This window comes from Nerophis ophidion, linkage group LG12, assembly GCF_033978795.1.
Source record: "Nerophis ophidion isolate RoL-2023_Sa linkage group LG12, RoL_Noph_v1.0, whole genome shotgun sequence".
In the NCBI taxonomy this organism is placed as follows: Eukaryota; Metazoa; Chordata; class Actinopteri; order Syngnathiformes; family Syngnathidae; genus Nerophis; species Nerophis ophidion.
In genome coordinates, this window is record NC_084622.1 from 14,807,083 (window position 1) to 14,826,496 (window position 19,414).

At 38.3% G+C, this 19,414-nt stretch overlaps 1 protein-coding gene across 4 annotated transcripts in view; it reads right to left on the minus strand.

The window, feature by feature from the left end:
- Positions 1–19,414, minus strand: part of LOC133562998 (SRSF protein kinase 2-like) — a 125,807-nt gene that overhangs the window by 14,996 nt on the left and 91,397 nt on the right. For all 4 annotated transcript variants that reach the window (XM_061916875.1, XM_061916874.1, XM_061916873.1 and 1 more), the window contains 10 exons: positions 17,739–17,826; positions 17,568–17,655; positions 17,360–17,466; positions 16,964–17,129; positions 15,560–15,600; positions 15,045–15,387; positions 10,664–11,461; positions 9,702–9,802; positions 5,211–5,318; positions 3,997–4,066 (listed from right to left, as the gene is read on the minus strand). In XM_061916875.1, coding sequence (XP_061772859.1) covers positions 3,997–4,066; positions 5,211–5,318; positions 9,702–9,802; positions 10,664–11,461; positions 15,045–15,387; positions 15,560–15,600; positions 16,964–17,129; positions 17,360–17,466; positions 17,568–17,655; positions 17,739–17,826 — 1,910 coding nt within the window. The remainder of the gene's footprint in view (positions 1–3,996; positions 4,067–5,210; positions 5,319–9,701; positions 9,803–10,663; positions 11,462–15,044; positions 15,388–15,559; positions 15,601–16,963; positions 17,130–17,359; positions 17,467–17,567; positions 17,656–17,738; positions 17,827–19,414) is intronic.

Below are 19,414 nucleotides of genomic sequence, written 5' to 3' on the forward strand. Positions count from 1 at the left end.
GGAAGGCAGTCCAAGACAGGGCTGCATGGGATTCTGGGTATTTGTTCTGTTGTGTTTATGTTGTGTCGTAGTTCGGATGTTCTCCCGAAATGTGTTTGTCATTCTTGTTTGGTGTGGGTTCACTGCTCTGGTTGTCCAGCATGGGCGCCAGTCGGTTTGGTGTTTAGCCATCCTTAAAATGCGAAAAAAGTGTTTCCATCATGGTTTGGTGAAAAACGTAAAAATTAAAACGTCTGAAAAACGACCTCATTTTATTGTGATTTTTAGGTTTTGCGCATGTCTCAGGGTAATTGGAAACGCAGCTGGTGAATAGGTGTGTTATTGTCTGTGCTCTGGCGCCATCTTGTGGGCAGGCTTGCTCACTGCGGGTTGAACATGTATTTCTTGTTTCGTGCCTTGAACCGTAAGTATATCCTGTTTCGTCTTCAGCATTTCTGCTCGGAAGGATTCTTCATTCAACAAACTTTGTAAGTTTTACACTGTAACTAAAAGTGTTTGTACTTACTAAAACGTCTCATGTGTGGCGTCTGTAAGAGTGTTTTCATGCTTATTTGCACGTGCATTTGTCATGTAATCAAGCTGATGTGGTTAGCAGTAGCTAATATGCAACATGTTTACAGGAGTTAATAATATTAACTTACATTTTCATTATGCTTTTTATTGTTTCACTTTTGTAAATTCCCCAAAACGTCTTCCGCAGCTAGTGGCTCCATGGCCATGACCTCTGTTTTGTTTGATCTCCCGTTTTACTGCCGTGTGAAACAATGAAGGTATGGGAATAAACATTAACACAATATTTCGTAAAGGTATATATCTGCGGCTAATATATGTAAAAACATGTATTCCTTCTAAAAACTGATGCGGTGCGCTCTAAAGCCCGAGAGTAGGGTGCTTACTTTACATTTTTGTTATGGTTTTACTGTACATATTTGTTATGGTTCTTACTGTACATGTTTGTATGGTTCTTACTTTACATGTTTGTTATGGTTCCTACTGTACATGTTTTTATGGTTCTTACTTTACATGTTTGTTATGGTTCCTACTGTACATGTTTTTATGGTTCTTACTTTACATGTTTGTTATGGTTCCTACTGTACATGTTTTTATGGTTCTTACTTTACATGTTTGTTATGGTTTCTACTGTACATGTTTGTTATGGTTCTTACTGTACATGTTTGTTATGGTTCTTACTGTACATGTTTGTTATGGTTCTTACTGTACATGTTTGTTATGGTTCTTACTGTACATGTTTGTTATGGTTCTTACTTTACATGTTTGTTATGGTTCTTACTGTACATGTTTGTTATGGTTCTTACTGTACATGTTTGTTATGGTTCTTACTGTACATGTTTGTTACGGTGTGTCATGTCTTATATTGTGTTGGACTTTGGAGGTTCCGCTGTAGTAATGAGGACTGAGGATGATGTTTCCAATCACTAAGTCAGACATTTTCTGTCTGCAGCACTTCATGTAAACACATCATGTAAACACGTCATGTAAACAAACACGTCATGTAAACAAACACATCATGTAAACACGTCATGTAAACAAACACGTCATGTAAACAAACACGTCATGTAAACAAACACGTCATGTAAACACATCATGTAAACACGTCATGTAAACACGTCATGTAAACACGTCATGTAAACACATGTAAACACGTCATGTAAACACATCATGTAAACATGTCATGTAAACAAACATGTCATGTAAACACATCATGTAAACATGTCATGTAAACAAACACGTCATGTAAACACATCATGTAAACACGTCATGTAAACACATGTAAACATGTCATGTAAACACATCATGTAAACATGTCATGTAAACAAACATGTCATGTAAACACATCATGTAAACATGTCATGTAAACAAACATGTCATGTAAATACATCATGTAAACACGTAATGTAAACACGTCATGTAAACACATCATGTAAACACGTCATGTAAACACATCATGTAAACATGTCATGTAAACACATCATGTAAACATGTAATGTAAACATGTCATGTAAACAAACACGTCATGTAAACACATCATGTAAACACACTATGTAAACATGTCATGTAAACACATCATGTAAACATGTCATGTAAACAAACACGTCATGTAAACACATCATGTAAACACATTATGTAAACATGTCATGTAAACAAACAAGTCATGTAAACACATCATGTAAACAAACAGGTCATGTAAACACGTCATGTAAACATGTCATGTAAACACATCACGTAAACACGTCATGTAAACAAATCATGTAAACACATCATGTAAACATGACATGTAAACACATCATGTAAACACCAAGTAAACACGTCATGTAAACACACCATGTAAACACCATGTAAACACGTCATGTAAACATGTCATGTAAACACATCATGTAAACACGCCATGTAAACATGTCATGTAAACACGTCATGTAAACACATCATGTAGACATGTCATGTAAATATGACATGTAAACACATCATGTAAACACCATGTAAACACGTCATGTAAACACACCATGTAAACACGTCATGTAAACATGTCATGTAAACACGTCATGTAAACACATCATGTAAACGCCATGTAAACACGCCATGTAAACACGTCATGTAAACACGTCATGTAAACACAATGTAAACACCATGTAAACACGTCATGTAAACATTTCATGTAAACACCATGTAAACATTTCATGTAAACATGCCATGTAAACACGATGTAAACACGTCACGTAAACACGTCATGTAAACACATCATGTAAACACGTCATGTAAACACATCATGTAAACACGTCATGTAAACATGACATGTAAACACATCATGTAAACACCATGTAAACACCATGTAAACACACCATGTAAACACCATGTAAACATGTCATGTAAACATGTCATGTAAACACATGTAAACACATCATTTAAACACAATGTAAACATGTCATGTAAACACGTCATGTAAACATTTCATGTAAACACCATGTAAACATTTCATGTAAACATGCCATGTAAACACGATGTAAACACGTCATGTAAACATGTCATGTAAACACATCATGTAAACACGACATGTAAACACATCATGTAAACACCATGTAAACATGTCATGTAAACACACCATGTAAACACCATGTAAACACGTCATGTAAACATGTCATGTAAACACGTCTTGTAAACATCATGTAAACGCCATGTAAACACGTCATCTAAACACGTCATCTAAACACACCATGTAAACACCATGTAAACATGTCATGTAAACATGTCATGTAAACATGTCCTGTAAACACGTCATGTAAACACACCATGTAAACACCATGTAAACACGTCATGTAAACATGTCATGTAAACACGTCTTGTAAACACATCATGTAAACGCCATGTAAACATGTCATGTAAACACGTCATGTAAACATTTAATGTAAACACCATGTAAACATTCCATGTAAACACTTCATTTAAACACCATGTAAACATTTCATGTAAACACGTCATGTAAACACGTCATGTAAACACATCATGTAAACACATCATGTAAACATGTCATGTAAACACATCATGTAAACATTTCATGTAAACACCATGTAAACATTTCATGTAAACATTTCATGTAAACACATCATGTAAACACATCATGTAAACACTTCATGTAAACACTTCATGTAAACACCATGTAAACACATCATGTAAACACATCATGTAAACACATCATGTAAACACATCATGTAAACACCATTTAAACATGTCATGTAAACACCATGTAAACATTTCATGTTAACATTTCATGTAAACACCATGTAAACACGTCATGTAAACACATCATGTAAACACATCATGTAAACATGTCATGTAAACACCATGTAAACATTTCATGCTAACACTTCATGTAAACACCATGTAAACATTTCATGTAAACACTTCATGTAAACACTTTGTGTAAACACGTCATGTAAACACATCATGTAAACAAGACATGATGTAAACAAACATCCTCACCTTCATCCCTGGAGTAGTCCTCCCCTGAATGAGGCTCAAACAAGTAATCTCCTGTGGCCAACTCAAAGGCCTGTCAGACACAAGAGCATCATCATCAGCATCATCAACTCATCATCATCAGCATCATCATCACAATGCACTTCTCAGCATCATCACGATGTACTTCTCATCATCATCATCACAATGTACTTCTCATCATCATCATCATCACAATGTACTTCTCATCATCATCTTGCAATATACTTCTCATCATCATCATTACAATGTACTTCTCATCATCATCACAATGTACTTATCATCATCATCACAATGTACTTCTCATCATCATCATCACAATGTACTTCTCATCATCATCATCGCAATATACTTCTCATCATCATCATCCCAATATACTTCTCATCATCATCATCACAATGTACTTCTCATCATCATCACAATGTACTTCTCATCATCATTGCAATGTACGTCTCATCATCATCGCAATATACTTATCATCATCATCATAACAATGTACTTCTCATCATCACCGTCACAATGTACTTATCAGCATCATCATCATCACAATGTACTTCTCATCATTATCATCACAATATACTTATCATCATCACAATGTAATCCTCATCGTTATCGTCGCAATAGACTTATCATCATCACAATGTAATCCTCATCATTATCATCGCAATGTACTTCTCATCATCATCATCATAATCACAATGTACTTGTCATCATTATCATAATGTACTTCTCATCATCATCATAATCACAATGTACTTGTCATCATTATCATAATGTACTTCTCATCATCATCATAATCACAATGTACTTGTCATCATTATCATAATGTACTTCTCATCATCATCATCATAATCACAATGTACTTATCATCATCATCATAATCACAATGTACTTGTCATCATTATCATAATGTACTTCTCATCATCATAATCACAGTGTACTTATCATCATCATCATAATCACAATGTACTTCTCATCATCATCATCATCACAATGTACCCATCAGCATCATCACCATCACAATGTACTTCTCATCATCATCATCACAATGTACTTCTCATCATCATCATCATCACAATGTACTTCTCATCATGATGACGGTGACAATGACAATGTACTTCTCATGATGATGATGATGAGAATGAGGATGTACTTGTCATGATGATGATGATGATGAGGATGTGGCAAGAGGAAGTTACCATGCAAGCGGTGCTCCAGATGTCCGCTGGTGTGCTGTAGCCAGCTCCTATCAAGACCTCGATGGAGCGATACTGTCTGGTCTGGATGTCTTCTGTGAAGTGTTTGTGCTGCAATGCAGGATGCATCATCAATCCTCTATTATATCTCCCTCTTTATCATCAATCCTCTATTATATCTCCCTCTTTATCATCAATCCTCTATTATATCTCCCTCTTTATCATCAATCCTCTATTATATCTCCCTCTTTATCATCAATCCTCTATTATATCTCCCTCTTTATCATCAATCCTCTATTACATCTCCCTCTTTATCATCAATCCTCTATTATATCTCCCTCTTTATCATCAATCATCTATTATATCTCCCTCTTTATCATCAATCCTCTATTATATCTCCCTCTTTATCATCAATCATCTATTATATCTCCCTGTTTATCATCAATCATGTATGATATCTCCCTGATTATCATCAATCATCTATGATATCTCTGGGTTTATGATCAATTATCTATTATATCTCTGTTGTTGATCAATCACTTATTATGTCTCAGTGTTTATGATCAATTACCTATTATATCTCTGTGTTTATGATCATTATCTATTATATCTCTGTGTTTATGATCAATTATCTATTATAGCTCTGTGTGTATGATCAATCATCTATTATATATCTGTGTTTATGATCAATTATCTATCATATGTTTGTGTTTATGATCAATTATCTATTATATCTCTGTGTTTATGATCAATTACCTATTATATCTCTGTGTTTATGATAAATCATCAATTATATCTCTGTGTTTATGATCATTATCTATTATATCTCTGTGTTTATGATCAATTATCTATTATATCTCTGTGTTTATGATCAATTATATATTATATCTCTGTGTTTATGATCAATCATCTATTATATCTCTGTGTTTATGATCAATTATCTATTATATCTCTGTGTGTATGATCAATTATCGATTATATTGCTGAGTGTATGATCAATTATCTATTATATCTTTGTGTGTATGATCAATTATCGATTATATTGCTGTGTTTACGATCAATTATCTATTATATCTCTGTGTTTATGATCAATTATCTATTACATCTCTGTGTTTATGATCAATTATCTATGATATTTCTGTGTTGATGATCAATTATTCACACAAAGTACAAGTGTAATAACAAACCATTAGCACAAAGCGTTGGAAGCAGATGGATATTAAAAAGTGTCCAAATGCAAATGTTTTCTTGAACATTTAGTCACAAAAATATTGAAGAAATAATAAAAAAAAATGTTTTTTTCAAGTAACACCAAAATATGTTAATTTTCTACCTAATTAATATATAAAATTCTACTAAATTCTGGTGATTTTTATAAAGACTGATTTGTTTGTTTTCAATATTTAACATGTGCAGTGTGGTGTTTTTCATGTGTGTAACCATGATGGATGGAAACTATTATACAAACATGGGGTCTAGTTCAAATATGGAGATGAGGGTCTTTCATTTGATCTGCCGTTGTTCTCTGTCTCAAAGTCTTAACATGACCTCAATGTTTACCTTACAATTGTTGCTATGTTGTCTATTACTACTGTTGTTATGTTGTCTATTACCATTCTTGCTATTTTGTCTATTAGCAATGTTGATATTTTGTCTATTAGCAATGTTGCTATGTTGTCTATTACCATTGTTGCTATGTTGTCTATTACCATTGTTGCTATGTTGTCTATTACCATTGTTGCTATGTTGTCTATTACCATTGTTGTTATGTTGTCTATTACCATTGTTGCTATGTTGTCTATTACCATTGTTGCTATGTTGTTTATTACCATTGTTGCTATGTTGTCTATTACCATTGTTGCTATGTTGTTTATTACCATTGTTGCCATGTTGTTTATTACCATTGTTGCTATGTTGTCTATTACCATTGTTGCTATGTTGTCTATTACCATCGTTGCTATGTCGTTTATTACCATTGTTGCTATGTTGTCTATTACCATTGTTGCTATGTTGTCTATTACCATTGTTGTTATATTGTCTATTACTACTGTTGTTATGTTGTCTATTACCATTCTTGCTATTTTGTCTATTAGCAATGTTGATATTTTGTCTATTACCATTGTTGCTATGTTGTCTATTACCATTGTTGCTATGTTGTCTATTACCATTGTTGCTATGTTGTCTATTACCATCGTTGCTATGTCGTCTATTACCATTGTTGCTATGTTGTCTATTACTACTGTTGTTATGTTGTCTATTACCATTCTTGCTATTTTGTCTATTAGCAATGTTGATATTTTGTCTATTACCATTGTTGCTATGTTGTCTATTACCATTGTTGCTATGTTGTCTATTACCATTGTTGCTATGTTGTCTATTACCATTGTTGTTATGTTGTCTATTACCATTGTTGCTATGTTGTCTATTACCATTGTTGCTATGTTGTTTATTACCATTGTTGCTATGTTGTCTATTACCATTGTTGCTATGTTGTTTATTACCATTGTTGCTATGTTGTTTATTACCATTGTTGCTATGTTGTCTATTACCATTGTTGCTATGTTGTCTATTACCATCGTTGCTATGTCGTCTATTACCATTGTTGCTATGTTGTCTATTACCATTGTTGCTATGTTGTCTATTACCATTGTTGTTATATTGTCTATTACCATTGTTGCTATGTTGTCTATTACCATTGTTGCTATGTTGTCTATTACCATTGTTGCTATGTTGTCTAATACCATTGTTGTTATGTTGTCTATTACCATTGTTGCTATGTTGTCTATTACCATTGTTGCTATGTTGTCTATTACCATCGTTGCTATGTCGTCTATTACCATTGTTGCTATGTTGTCTATTACCATTGTTGCTATGTTGTCTATTACCATTGTTGTTATATTGTCTATTACCATTGTTGCTATGTTGTCTATTACCATTGTTGCTATGTTGTCTATTACCATTGTTGCTATGTTGTCTAATACCATTGTTGCTATGTCGTCTATTACCATTGTTGCTATGTCGTCTATTACCATTGTTGCTATGTTGTCTATTACCATTGTTGCTATGTTGTCTAATACCATTGTTGCTATGTCGTCTAATACCATTGTTGCTATGTCGTCTATTACCATTGTTGCTATGTTGTCTATTACCATTGTTGCTATGTCGTCTATTACCATTGTTGCTATGTTGTCTATTACCATTGTTGCTATGTTGTCTATTACCATTGTTGCTATGTCGTCTATTACCATTGTTGCTATGTCGTCTATTACCATTGTTGCTATGTCGTCTATTACCATTGTTGCTATGTCGTCTATTACCATTGTTGCTATGTTGTCTATTACCATTGTTGCTATGTTGTCTATTACCATTGTTGGTATACTCATTCTTCCTACATTGTTGATACAAATGATTGTTACAGTGTAATAATTAGTGTTACAGTGTAATGGCCCTGCGATGAGGTGGCGACTTGTCCAGGGTGTACCCTGCCTTCCGCCCGATTGTAGCTGAGATAGGCGCCAGCGCCCCCCGTGACCCCGAAAGGGAATAAGCGGTAGAAAAATGGCTATGTCGTCTATTACCATTGTTGCTATGTTGTCTATTACCATTGTTGCTATGTCGTCTATTACCATTGTTGCTATGTCGTCTATTACCATTGTTGCTATGTCGTCTATTACCATTGTTGCTATGTCGTCTATTACCATTGTTGCTATGTTGTCTATTACCATTGTTGCTATGTTGTCTATTACCATTGTTGCTATGTTGTCTATTACCATTGTTGCTATGTTGACTATTACCATTGTTGCTATGTTGTCTATTACTATTGTTGCTATGTTGTCTATTACCATTGTTGCTATGTTGTCTATTACCATTGTTGGTATACTCATTCTTCCTACATTGTTGATACAAATGATTGTTACAGTGTAATAATTAGTGTTACAGTGTAATAATTAGTGTTACAGTGTAATAATTAGTGTTACAGTGATACAACATTTGTATTACAATCCTTAAACAAAGTAAGAGTGAAAGTCAAAGTATTGATCACTGAATGGAGAAATGGGGGTGGGATTAAATAAATGACGTTCTTGCCCCTCAGGTAAAACCGGACTATCATGTTTACATACTGTACACTTTTGCATGATATTCATTTATATTATTACGTGTTGTCAAACTTGTACTTTTTTATGTCATTGCCTCAAATAAATGAATACATTTTAAAAAAGCCCTTTTATTGGGAATGACTGAAGCCAGAGGTGAGAAGCATGTGACTCTCACAGCCAATCAGTGAGGAATACAAGCATGACTAAAAAGGTGTCATCAAAAATTATGACATTAAAGTGCAAAACAATTCTATAATAGATGCTACAATTGATATAAAAACCAAAACAATTAATTATTATAAAAATATTATATATTTATATATATATATAAAATATAAAAATAAACTATAAAAAAATAAAAACAAAACAAAGTAAAACAAAAGAAAATGGGTCTTACCACCCAGCAGGCATTGCCGAGGTCAGCTATTTTCACTCGAATGGATTCAGCATTAAGTGGGTCCAGAGGGTTGATGAGCAGATCTGCAGCTCTGACCCGGACTGAAAATGTAGATGACCTTTTATGATCACACAATACTGGAGGACTGAAAATGTATACCGTATTTCCTTGAATTGCCGCTGGGTATATAGTATGCGCCTGCCTTGAATTACTGCCGGGTCAAACTCGCTTCGCAAAATAATTTGAAATCGCATAATGGGAAGAAGATTAAGAGCTATTCAGTAGGATTTAAGGTCCAAGCTATTGAATATGCTGAAAAGAACAGTAAGCAGTTATGTTTTATTAATATACCGTAGCTGCGTGTGTCAAATATCAGTCATTAAATGACTCCCGCTTCCTGGTGGTAGAGGGCGCTAGTGATCCTTCTTGCGACTACTCGGCTGCAGAAGAAGTGACAACGATGATCGTAAAAGTGATAGAAAATAAGCAGAAACTGGACTTTCAATCGAAGCAGGAGGTAATAAAGGAAGATCTCCATCGAGACAGAGACTTTTAAAACTGAAGAAAGATAAGGAAGACTTCTATAAATAATTATCGATGCTTTTGATCAGAAGGAGCTGCGCATGGACTTCATTTATAAGTAAAGGTAAGACCATAATAACGTTTTTTTTTTATTAAACATACTTTTCATGATGGTATCCTTACATCACACTCAAATTTTTACTACATGCCTTTGGTAAGTGCCGGAGTGAGAAGAGGTTTTAAAATAATTAGCGCATGCTTACCTTTACCGCATGCCTTTGGTAAGCGCCGGAGTGAGAAGAGGTTTTAAATTAATTAGCACCCCGGCGGCAATTCAAGGAAATACGGTATGACCTTTTATGATGACACAATACTGGAGGACTGAAAATGTATATGACCCTTTGTGATGAAACAATACTTAGAGAAGATGAGTGGCTTACCTTTGGGCGTGTCCCCTGTGCTGGAGGATGACACGGTGCGGCTGCGGTCCGCCGTGGGGCTTTCCGGTGATTGCCCCGCCCCCACGCAGGCGGGCTCCCCCGGCTCTGGATCCAGGGGTAAATCGGGGTAAGGCAGCACGGCTGCGACCCGATGGCGCTCGCCGGCGCCGTTGGTCAGCGCCGTCTCGCCGTTGTACATCTCGTAGCCAGAGCTGAGCGAGACGTCCTTGTCGGTGTAGCTGAGCTCGGACTCCACCAGGGGGCAGAGGAGGGTCTCGGGGGTGGGCGAAGGGGCCGGGTGGTCCCCCACACCCTCAGAGGTGAGGAGGATGTGGCCGTTGGTTTTGGGCAGAGTGCTTTTGTTGGTCGGGGACTTGATGGGGGAAGCGAGGAGGTCGGTGGTGGTGGTGGTGGTGTCGTCATCCTCATTGGACTCCTCCTCCTCTTCTGCCTCCTTCTCCTCCTTTTCTTCTGCCTCCTTCTCCTCCTCCTTCTTCTCCTCCTCTGCTTCCTTCTCCTCCTCTGCCTCCTTCTCCTCCTCCTCTGCCTCCTTCTCCTCTTCTGCCTCCTTCTCCTCAAGCTCAGTCTCTTTTTGCTCCTCATTTACCTTCGGTGTTGTCTCCTCCTTCTTTTCTGGCTCTTCCTGCACCTCCTGTGCCAGTGCAGAATCCCCATGAGCTTGCACGGTGACAAGAGGGATGGAGGCCTCCCTTTCAGCCACAGGCGTGGTCGCATCTTCTCCTTCTTCACGCCCACCTTCAGGCGTCTCGCTGGGCTCCTCCTCCGTGTGCGCCGCACCTAAAAGAAGCGAAAAGGTGAATATATTAGAAGCTGAAAAGAGTAGGAGAGCAAGGGTGGATACTTATGGAAGTAGCCAGTAAGATTGTTACTGTGCATCTTCACCTTTGCTTCAATTGCAGATAGCAATGCAGCAACATGTGAAGATACAAACCCCGTTTCCATATGAGTTGGGAAGTTGTGTTAGAAGTAAATATAAACAGAATACAATGATTTGCAAATCCTTTTCAACCCATATCAGGGTTTCCCACACATTCATTTATTTGTGGCGGCCCGCCACGAAAGAATTACGGCCGCCACAAATGAAATAAAATTTAAAAAAAATAAATAAATAAATACGAATATTTTTTTCGGCTTTTGACTCGCTCGACCGCTCATAAATGCAATGGGACTCTGTCTGTGAATGGAGCGTGTAGTTACATATTATATAAATATGTAAATAATATATAAATATGTATATAAATATGTACATAAAGTGTTGTAATTATATTCCAACTCCGCGTTCTTCTTGGTCATCGCCACCGCCTCCCCCCACAGCCCCGCCGCCCGACCACACCGCCACAAATAGTTGCCTTAGCCTGTGGGAAACACTGCATGATAACGTTGCTTGGATGACAACATATGTTGCTACAAAACCTGTATGTACCTTTCAGCATTAATGGTGCCTTCACAGATGTTTAAGTTACCCATGCCTTTGGCACTAATACACTTCCATACCATCACAGATGTTGGCTTTTGAACTTTGCGCCTATAACAATCCGGATGGTTATTTTCCTCTTTGTTCTGGAGGACACCACGTTCAGTTTCCAAATATGATTTGAAATGTGGACTCGTCAGACCACAGAACACTTTTCCACTTTGCATCAGTCCATCTTAGATGATCTCGGGCCCAGCAAAGCCGGCGGCGTACCTGGATGTTGTTGATAAATGGCTTTGGCTTTGCATAGTAGAGTTTTAACTTGCACTTACAAATGTAGCGACCAACTGTAGTTACTGACAGTGGTTTTATGAAGTGTTCCTGAGCCCGTGTGGTGATATCCTTTACACACTGATGTCGGTTTTTGATGCAGTACCGCCTAAGGGATCAAAGGTCCGTAATATCATCGCTTACGTGCAGTGATTTCTCCAGATTCTCTGAACCTTTTGATAATTTTACGGACCGTAGATGGTAAAATCCCTAAATTCCTTGCAATAGCTCGTTGAGAAATGTTGTTCTAAAACTGTTCGACAATTTGCTTACAAAGTGGTGACCCTCGTCCCATCCTTGTTTGTGAATTACTTAGCATTTCATGGAAGCTGCCCAGCTAAGCGTTTCCGCGTGTTGTTGATAAATGGCTTTGGCTTTGCATAGTAGAGTCTTAACTCGCACTTACAGATGTAGCGACCAACTGTAGTTACCGACAGTGGTTTTCTGAAGTGTTCCTGAGCCCATGTGGTGATATCCTTTTCACACTGATGTGGCTTTTTGATGCAGTAGCACCTGAGGGATGGAAGATGCGTAATATCATGGCTTACGTGCAGTGATTTCTCCACATTCTATGAACATTTTGATGATATTACGGAGCGTTGATGGTGAAATCCACAAATTCCTTGCAAAATGTTGTTGTTAAACAATTTGCTCAGGCATTGTTGACAATGTAATTGTTTGTGAATTACTTTAGCATTTCATGGAAGCTGCTTTTATACCCAATCATGGCACCCACCTGTTCCCAATTAGCCTGTTCACCTGTGGGGTGTTTTTCAAATAAGTCCTAGATGAGCATTCCTCAACTTTCTCACTCTCTTTTTTGCCACTTGTGCCAGCTTTTTTGAAACATGCTGCAGGCATCAAATTCCAAATGAGCAAATATTTGCAAAAAATAACAAAGTTCACGAGTTGAAAAATCTTGTCTTTGCCGTCTATTCAATTGAGTATAAGTTAAAAAGGATTTTTTTTTTTTTAGCATTTACACAACTTCACTGGACTTTTGCACAATATTCATTTTGTGAGCTTCTCTTGTACAAACCCCGTTTCCATATGAGTTGGGAAATTGTGTTAGATGTAAATATAAACAGAATATAATGATTTGCAAATCCTTTTCAACCCATATTCAGTTGAATATGCTACAAAGACAACATATTTGATGTTCAAACTGATAAACTTTTTTTTTTTGTGCAAATAATCATTAACTTAGAATTTCATGGCTGCAACACGTGACAAAGAAGTTGGTAAAGGTGCCAATAAATTTCGATAAAGTTGAGGAATGCTCATCAAACACTTATTTGGAACATCCCACAGGTGTGCAGACTAATTGGGAACAGGTGGGTGCCATGATTGGGTATAAAAACAGCTTCCCAAAAAATGCTCAGTCTTTCACAAGAAAGGATGGGGCGAGGTACACCCCTTTGTCCACAACTGCGTGAGCACATAGTCAAACAGTTTAAGAACAACGATTCTCAAAGTGCAAGACATTTAGGGATTTTAACATTTACGCTCCATAATATCATCAAAAGGTTCAGAGAATCTGGAGCAATCACTCCACATAACATTAAATGACCGTGACCTTCGATCCCTCAGACGGCACTGTATCAAAAACAGACATCAATCTCTAAAGGATATCACCACGTGGGCTCAGGAACACTTCAGAAAACCACTGTCACTAAATACAATTCGTCGCTACATCTGTAAGTGCAAGTTAAAGCTCTACTATGCAAAGCGAAAGCCATTCATCAACAACATCCAGAAACGCCACCGGCTTCTCTGGGCCCGAGATGGACTGATGTAAAGTGGAAAAGTGTTCTGTGGTCTGACGAGTCCACATTTCAAATTTTTGGGGGAAATATTCAACATCGTGTCTTCCGGACCAAAGGGGCTTCACTATCCAGACTGTTATCGACGCAAAGTTCAAAAGCCAGCATCTGTGATGGTATGGGGGTGCATTAGTGCCCAAGGCATGGGTAACTTACACATCTGTGAAGGCACCATTAATGATGAAAGGTACATACAGGTTTTGGAACAACATATGCTGCCATCTAAGCGCCGTCTTTTTCATGGACGCCCCTGCTTATTCCAGCAAGACAATGCCAAGCCACATTCAGCACGTGTTACAACAGCGTGGCTTCGTAAAAAAAAAAGAGTGCGGGTACTTTCCTGGCCCACCTGCAGTCCAAACCTGTCTCCCATGGAAGCGTAAAATACGACAGCGGTTGAACGACTGAAGCTCTACATAAAACAAGAATGGGAAAGAATTCCACTTTCAAAGCTTCAACAATTAGTTTTCTCAGTTTCCAAATGTTTATTGACTGTTGTTAAAAGAAAAGGTGATGTAACACAGTGGTGAACATGCCCTTTCCCAACTACTTTGGCACGTGTTGCAGCCATGAAATTCTAAGTTAATTATTTGCACAAAAAATAAAGTTTATGAGTTTGAACATCAAATATGTTCTCTTTGTAGCATATTCAACTGAATATGGGTTGAAAATGATTTGCAAATCATTGTATTCCGTTTATATTTACATCTAACACAATTTCCCAACTCATATGGAAACAGGGTTTGTATTTTAGGGATATTTTTTGCTGTTAGGTTGTCTTGCTTGCACTCACATGTGTGATTGGTTAACCTGATGGGCCTCTCTCCACCTTCCTCCTCCACATCCTCCCAGTCCTCATCGTCATCCTCCTCCTCCTCGCTCTCTCCCAGGGCCATGCTGGGGCCCAGTGGTGCTGGTGTTGCAGAAGGCGGTGGTGGTGGTGGTGGTGCTGGTTGCTTCTTCTGGGCGCCATCTTCTTCCTCTCCTGCTCGCTCTTCCTCCCCCTCCTCCCCTTTCTCCTTCTCAGCTTCCCTCTCCAGGGCCTCGATCTCCAGCATCCTCTTCTCCAGAAGTTCAGCCTGACGCTTCTGCTTCTTCTTCAGCTTCTTCTTCTTGTTCTTGGAGATCTTTCCCACCTGCGGGTGCAAAGACCAGCATGAATAACAGCTGTCATGGAAGCCTTGCCATGAAATGGGCTTTCATAGGCGATGAGAAGGTACAAATACAATTGTTTGCCATGAGAAGAAACGTGTGTGTGTGTGTGTGTGCGTGTGTGTGTGTGTGTGCGTGTTCTCAGGTCGTACTCACATCAGTCGTACTCACCGCTTTGAGCTGCGGGGCTGTGCTAACTGACACACACAGCAGAAGAAAGCAAGTGTGAGTCATGGTTGCAACAAAGATTCTCTCTCTCACACATACTTGATACAACCGTTGAGGTGGCAAACACAGCATGGGGCCAAAACCCTCACCATAATAATAATAACAATAAATAATTAAAGCTGCAAGCAGCGATGGATGCGACCGCTTGGGCTGCTGCCCCCGCGACCCAAGCCCGGATAAGAGGTAGAAGATGGATGGATGGATTATTACAGAGAGAAAAAGTTGTATACACATGTGTTATACATCAGTCTCATAATAATAACAGTTGTAAAGTGGCTTGGCCATTTTATAAGGACGCCTTGGTGCCGCCATTTCAAGACTAATGCATGGTGAATGTATATTATTCCTATTTCTATAGTTGCTTCTTCCTGTTTATGTATTCCTATTTCTATAGTTTCTTATTCCTATATTCCTATTTCTATAGTTGCTTATTCCTATGTCTATATTCCTATATCTACAGTTACTTATTCCTATTTCTATAGTTGCTTCTTCCTGTTTATATATTCGTACTTCTATAGCTGATTCTTCAGGTTTATATAATCCTATTTCTATAATCGCTTATTCCTGTTCATATATTCCTATTTCTATAGCTGCTTCTTCCTGTTTATATATATTCATATTTCTTTAGTTGCTTATTCTTAAATATATAATTCTATAGATTCTTATTCCTGTGTCTAAATTCTTATTTCTACAGTTGCTTCTTCCTGTTTATATGTTCCTATTTCTATAGTTCCTTATTCCTGTATTCCTATTTCTATAGTTACTTATTCCTATGTCTAAATTCCTATTTCTATAGTTGCTTCTTCCTGTTCATATATTCCTATTTGTATAGTTCCTCATTCGTATTTCTGTAGTTACTTATTCATATGTCTATATTCCTATTTCTATAATTCCTTATTCCTATTTCTATACTTGCTTATTCCTATTTCTATCGTTGCTTATTTGTATTTATATATTCCTATTTCTATAGTTACTTATTTTTATTTCCATATTCCTATTTCTATAGTTACTTATTTCTATTTCTATAGTTGCCTATTCCTAGCGATATATTGTTATTTCTATAGAGACTCATTCATATTTCTATATTCCTATTGATATATTCCTATTGATATATTCCTATTTGTATAGTTGCTTATTCCTATTTCTATATTCCTATTTATATTAGTTGCTTATTCCTATTGATATATTGCTATTTGTATAGTTGCTTATTCCTATTTATATATTCCTATTTCTACAGTTGCTTATTCAAATTTGTATACTTCTATTTGTATATTCCTATTTGTATAGTTGCCTATTCCTATTTGTATAGTTGCTTATCAAGTCAAAGCTTACCTGCCGACCCAGAAGGGGGCGGGGCTCCTGCCTTCTGCCACTCTGCAGCCTCCATGGCCATCCGCCTCACGAAGGTGTCGTCCACGCACATCAGGATGTTCTCCGGCTTGATGTCCGTGTGGATGATTTTACATTTGGTGTGCAGGTAGTCCAGCCCCTGCAGCACCTGCACACACACACACACACACACACACACACACACACACACACACACACACACACACACACACACACACACACACACACAACCAATTAAGTCGAGTTAATACTGTATACAGCGGCAACAGGCTAATTGAACATCAACATTTGGTGTCACCTGCCTGAGCAGGTACTAGAGGTGATACCCGCTAGTACCTGCATTGGGCAATGGAAAAAGCAGCAAGATCCAGTCGTCACCTGTCTGATGATGCTCTTGACGCAGGGCAGAGGCAGACCTTGGTAGTTGGACTTGATGATCCACTTCAGCAGGTGGTGGCCCAGCACCTCAAACACCATGCACACATCTGGAGGGGGGGGGGGCAGTCAAGGACTCACAAACACACACACACACACTTACACACACACACACACACACACACACACACACACACAGAGAGCAGGATACGAATGCCGTTGACTCCGGTGATCTTGAAGTCGTCGATGAGCTGGACCACCATGTCCTTGTTGGGGTCAACGGGGTCACTCTCTCTGACCTGAGCCACAAAAGGTGACATGAGGTACATACTGGACGTCTCAGGACAGGAAACAGGAAACAGGAAAGAGGCTGGATGCTCACACATCTCAACAGTTTGATCTCGTCCAGGGCGGTCTCAGTGTAATGTTGGGCGCTCTTCACCACCTTCATGGCCACAAAGTTCTTCACTCTGTGGGCACACAGCAGCTGTCACCACATCACCAATCATCCACACACCTTCATCATCAGCAGCATCAGCATCATGATCAGTGTACAACTGGCCTGTTCTAAAAATAGCTCAAATAGCAGCACTTACCAGTGAGCTGCCTCTATTTTTTACATTTTTCTAATAGAATTTGAAAATCCAAGAAAATATTTTAAAGACTGTTCAAGTATTTTTTTTTATTGTAAAGAATGATAAATATCCATCCATCCATCCATCATCTTCCGCTTATCCGAGGTCGGGTCGCGGGGGCAGCAGCCTAAGCAGGGAAGGCCAGACTTCCCTCTCCCCAGCCACTTCATCCAGCTCTTCCTGGGGGATCCCGAGGCGTTCCCAGGCCAGCCGGGAGACATAGTATTCCCAACGTGTCCCAACGTGCTTGTACCCGTGATCTTATCCTTTCGGTCATGACCCAAAGCTCATGACCATAGGTGAGGATGGGGACGTAGATCGACCGGTAAATTGAGAGCTCCTTCTTCACCACAACGGATAAATACATTTTAATTTAATTCTTCATTTTAGCTTCTGTTTTTTCGACTACGAATATTTGTGAAATATTGTCTACGGTAAGAGCCGACTTATTACCACAATTTTCTCACCGAAACCTGCCGGTTGACATGTGGTAGGGGACCATGTTCGCTTGGCTTGACCCCTATGTTCCATAGTAAAGCTTCACCTTCGGGAATGTAAACAAGGAAACACCGGCTGCTTGTGTTGCTAAAGGCAGCTGCAAAACACCGCTTCCCACCTACATCTTTCTTCTTTGACGTCTCCGTTATTCATTGAACAAATTGCAAAAGATTCAGCAACACAGATGTCCAGAATACTGTGTGATTATACGATTAAAGCAGACTACTTATAGCTGGGATCGGGCTGGCAAAAAATGTCCACCGCAATCCGAGACGTCACGCGCACGCGTCACCGTTTTAAACAGAATACTTCGCGCGAAATTTAAAATTGCACTTTAGTAAACTGAAAAGGCCGTATTGGCATGTGTTGCAATGTTAATATTTCATCATTGATATATAAACTATCAGACTGTGTGGTCGGTAGTAGTGGGTTTCAGTAGGCCTTTTAGCTTTGAAACTCGTTCGATACACCCCCGTACCGAACCGAAACCCCCGTACCGAAACGGTTCAATACAAATACACGTACCGTTACACCCCTAGTATTTATTTTCTTCAATGCTCTAGAGCAGGGGTAGGGAACCTATGGCTCCAGAGCCAGATGTGGCTCTTTTGATGACTGCATCTGGCTCTCAGATAAATCTGAGCTGACATTGCTTAACACGATACGTAATGAATAATTCCACTTGTAAATACATTGTTAAAAATAACGTTCAAAATATAAAATATTCTCATGCATTTTTAATCCATCCATCCGTTTTCTACCGCACCTGTTCAAGAAGTTGCGTACATGAGAACCTGTTTCAGGGTTACAATATTGTTTTATTTTTCAATAAGTCTCTCAGTTGCTTTCCAGTAATAGTATTCCCAGCCCCAACCCAGTCTCTCCGCCTGGCTGCTGCTTATAACAGAGCGACAGGTGATTAGAT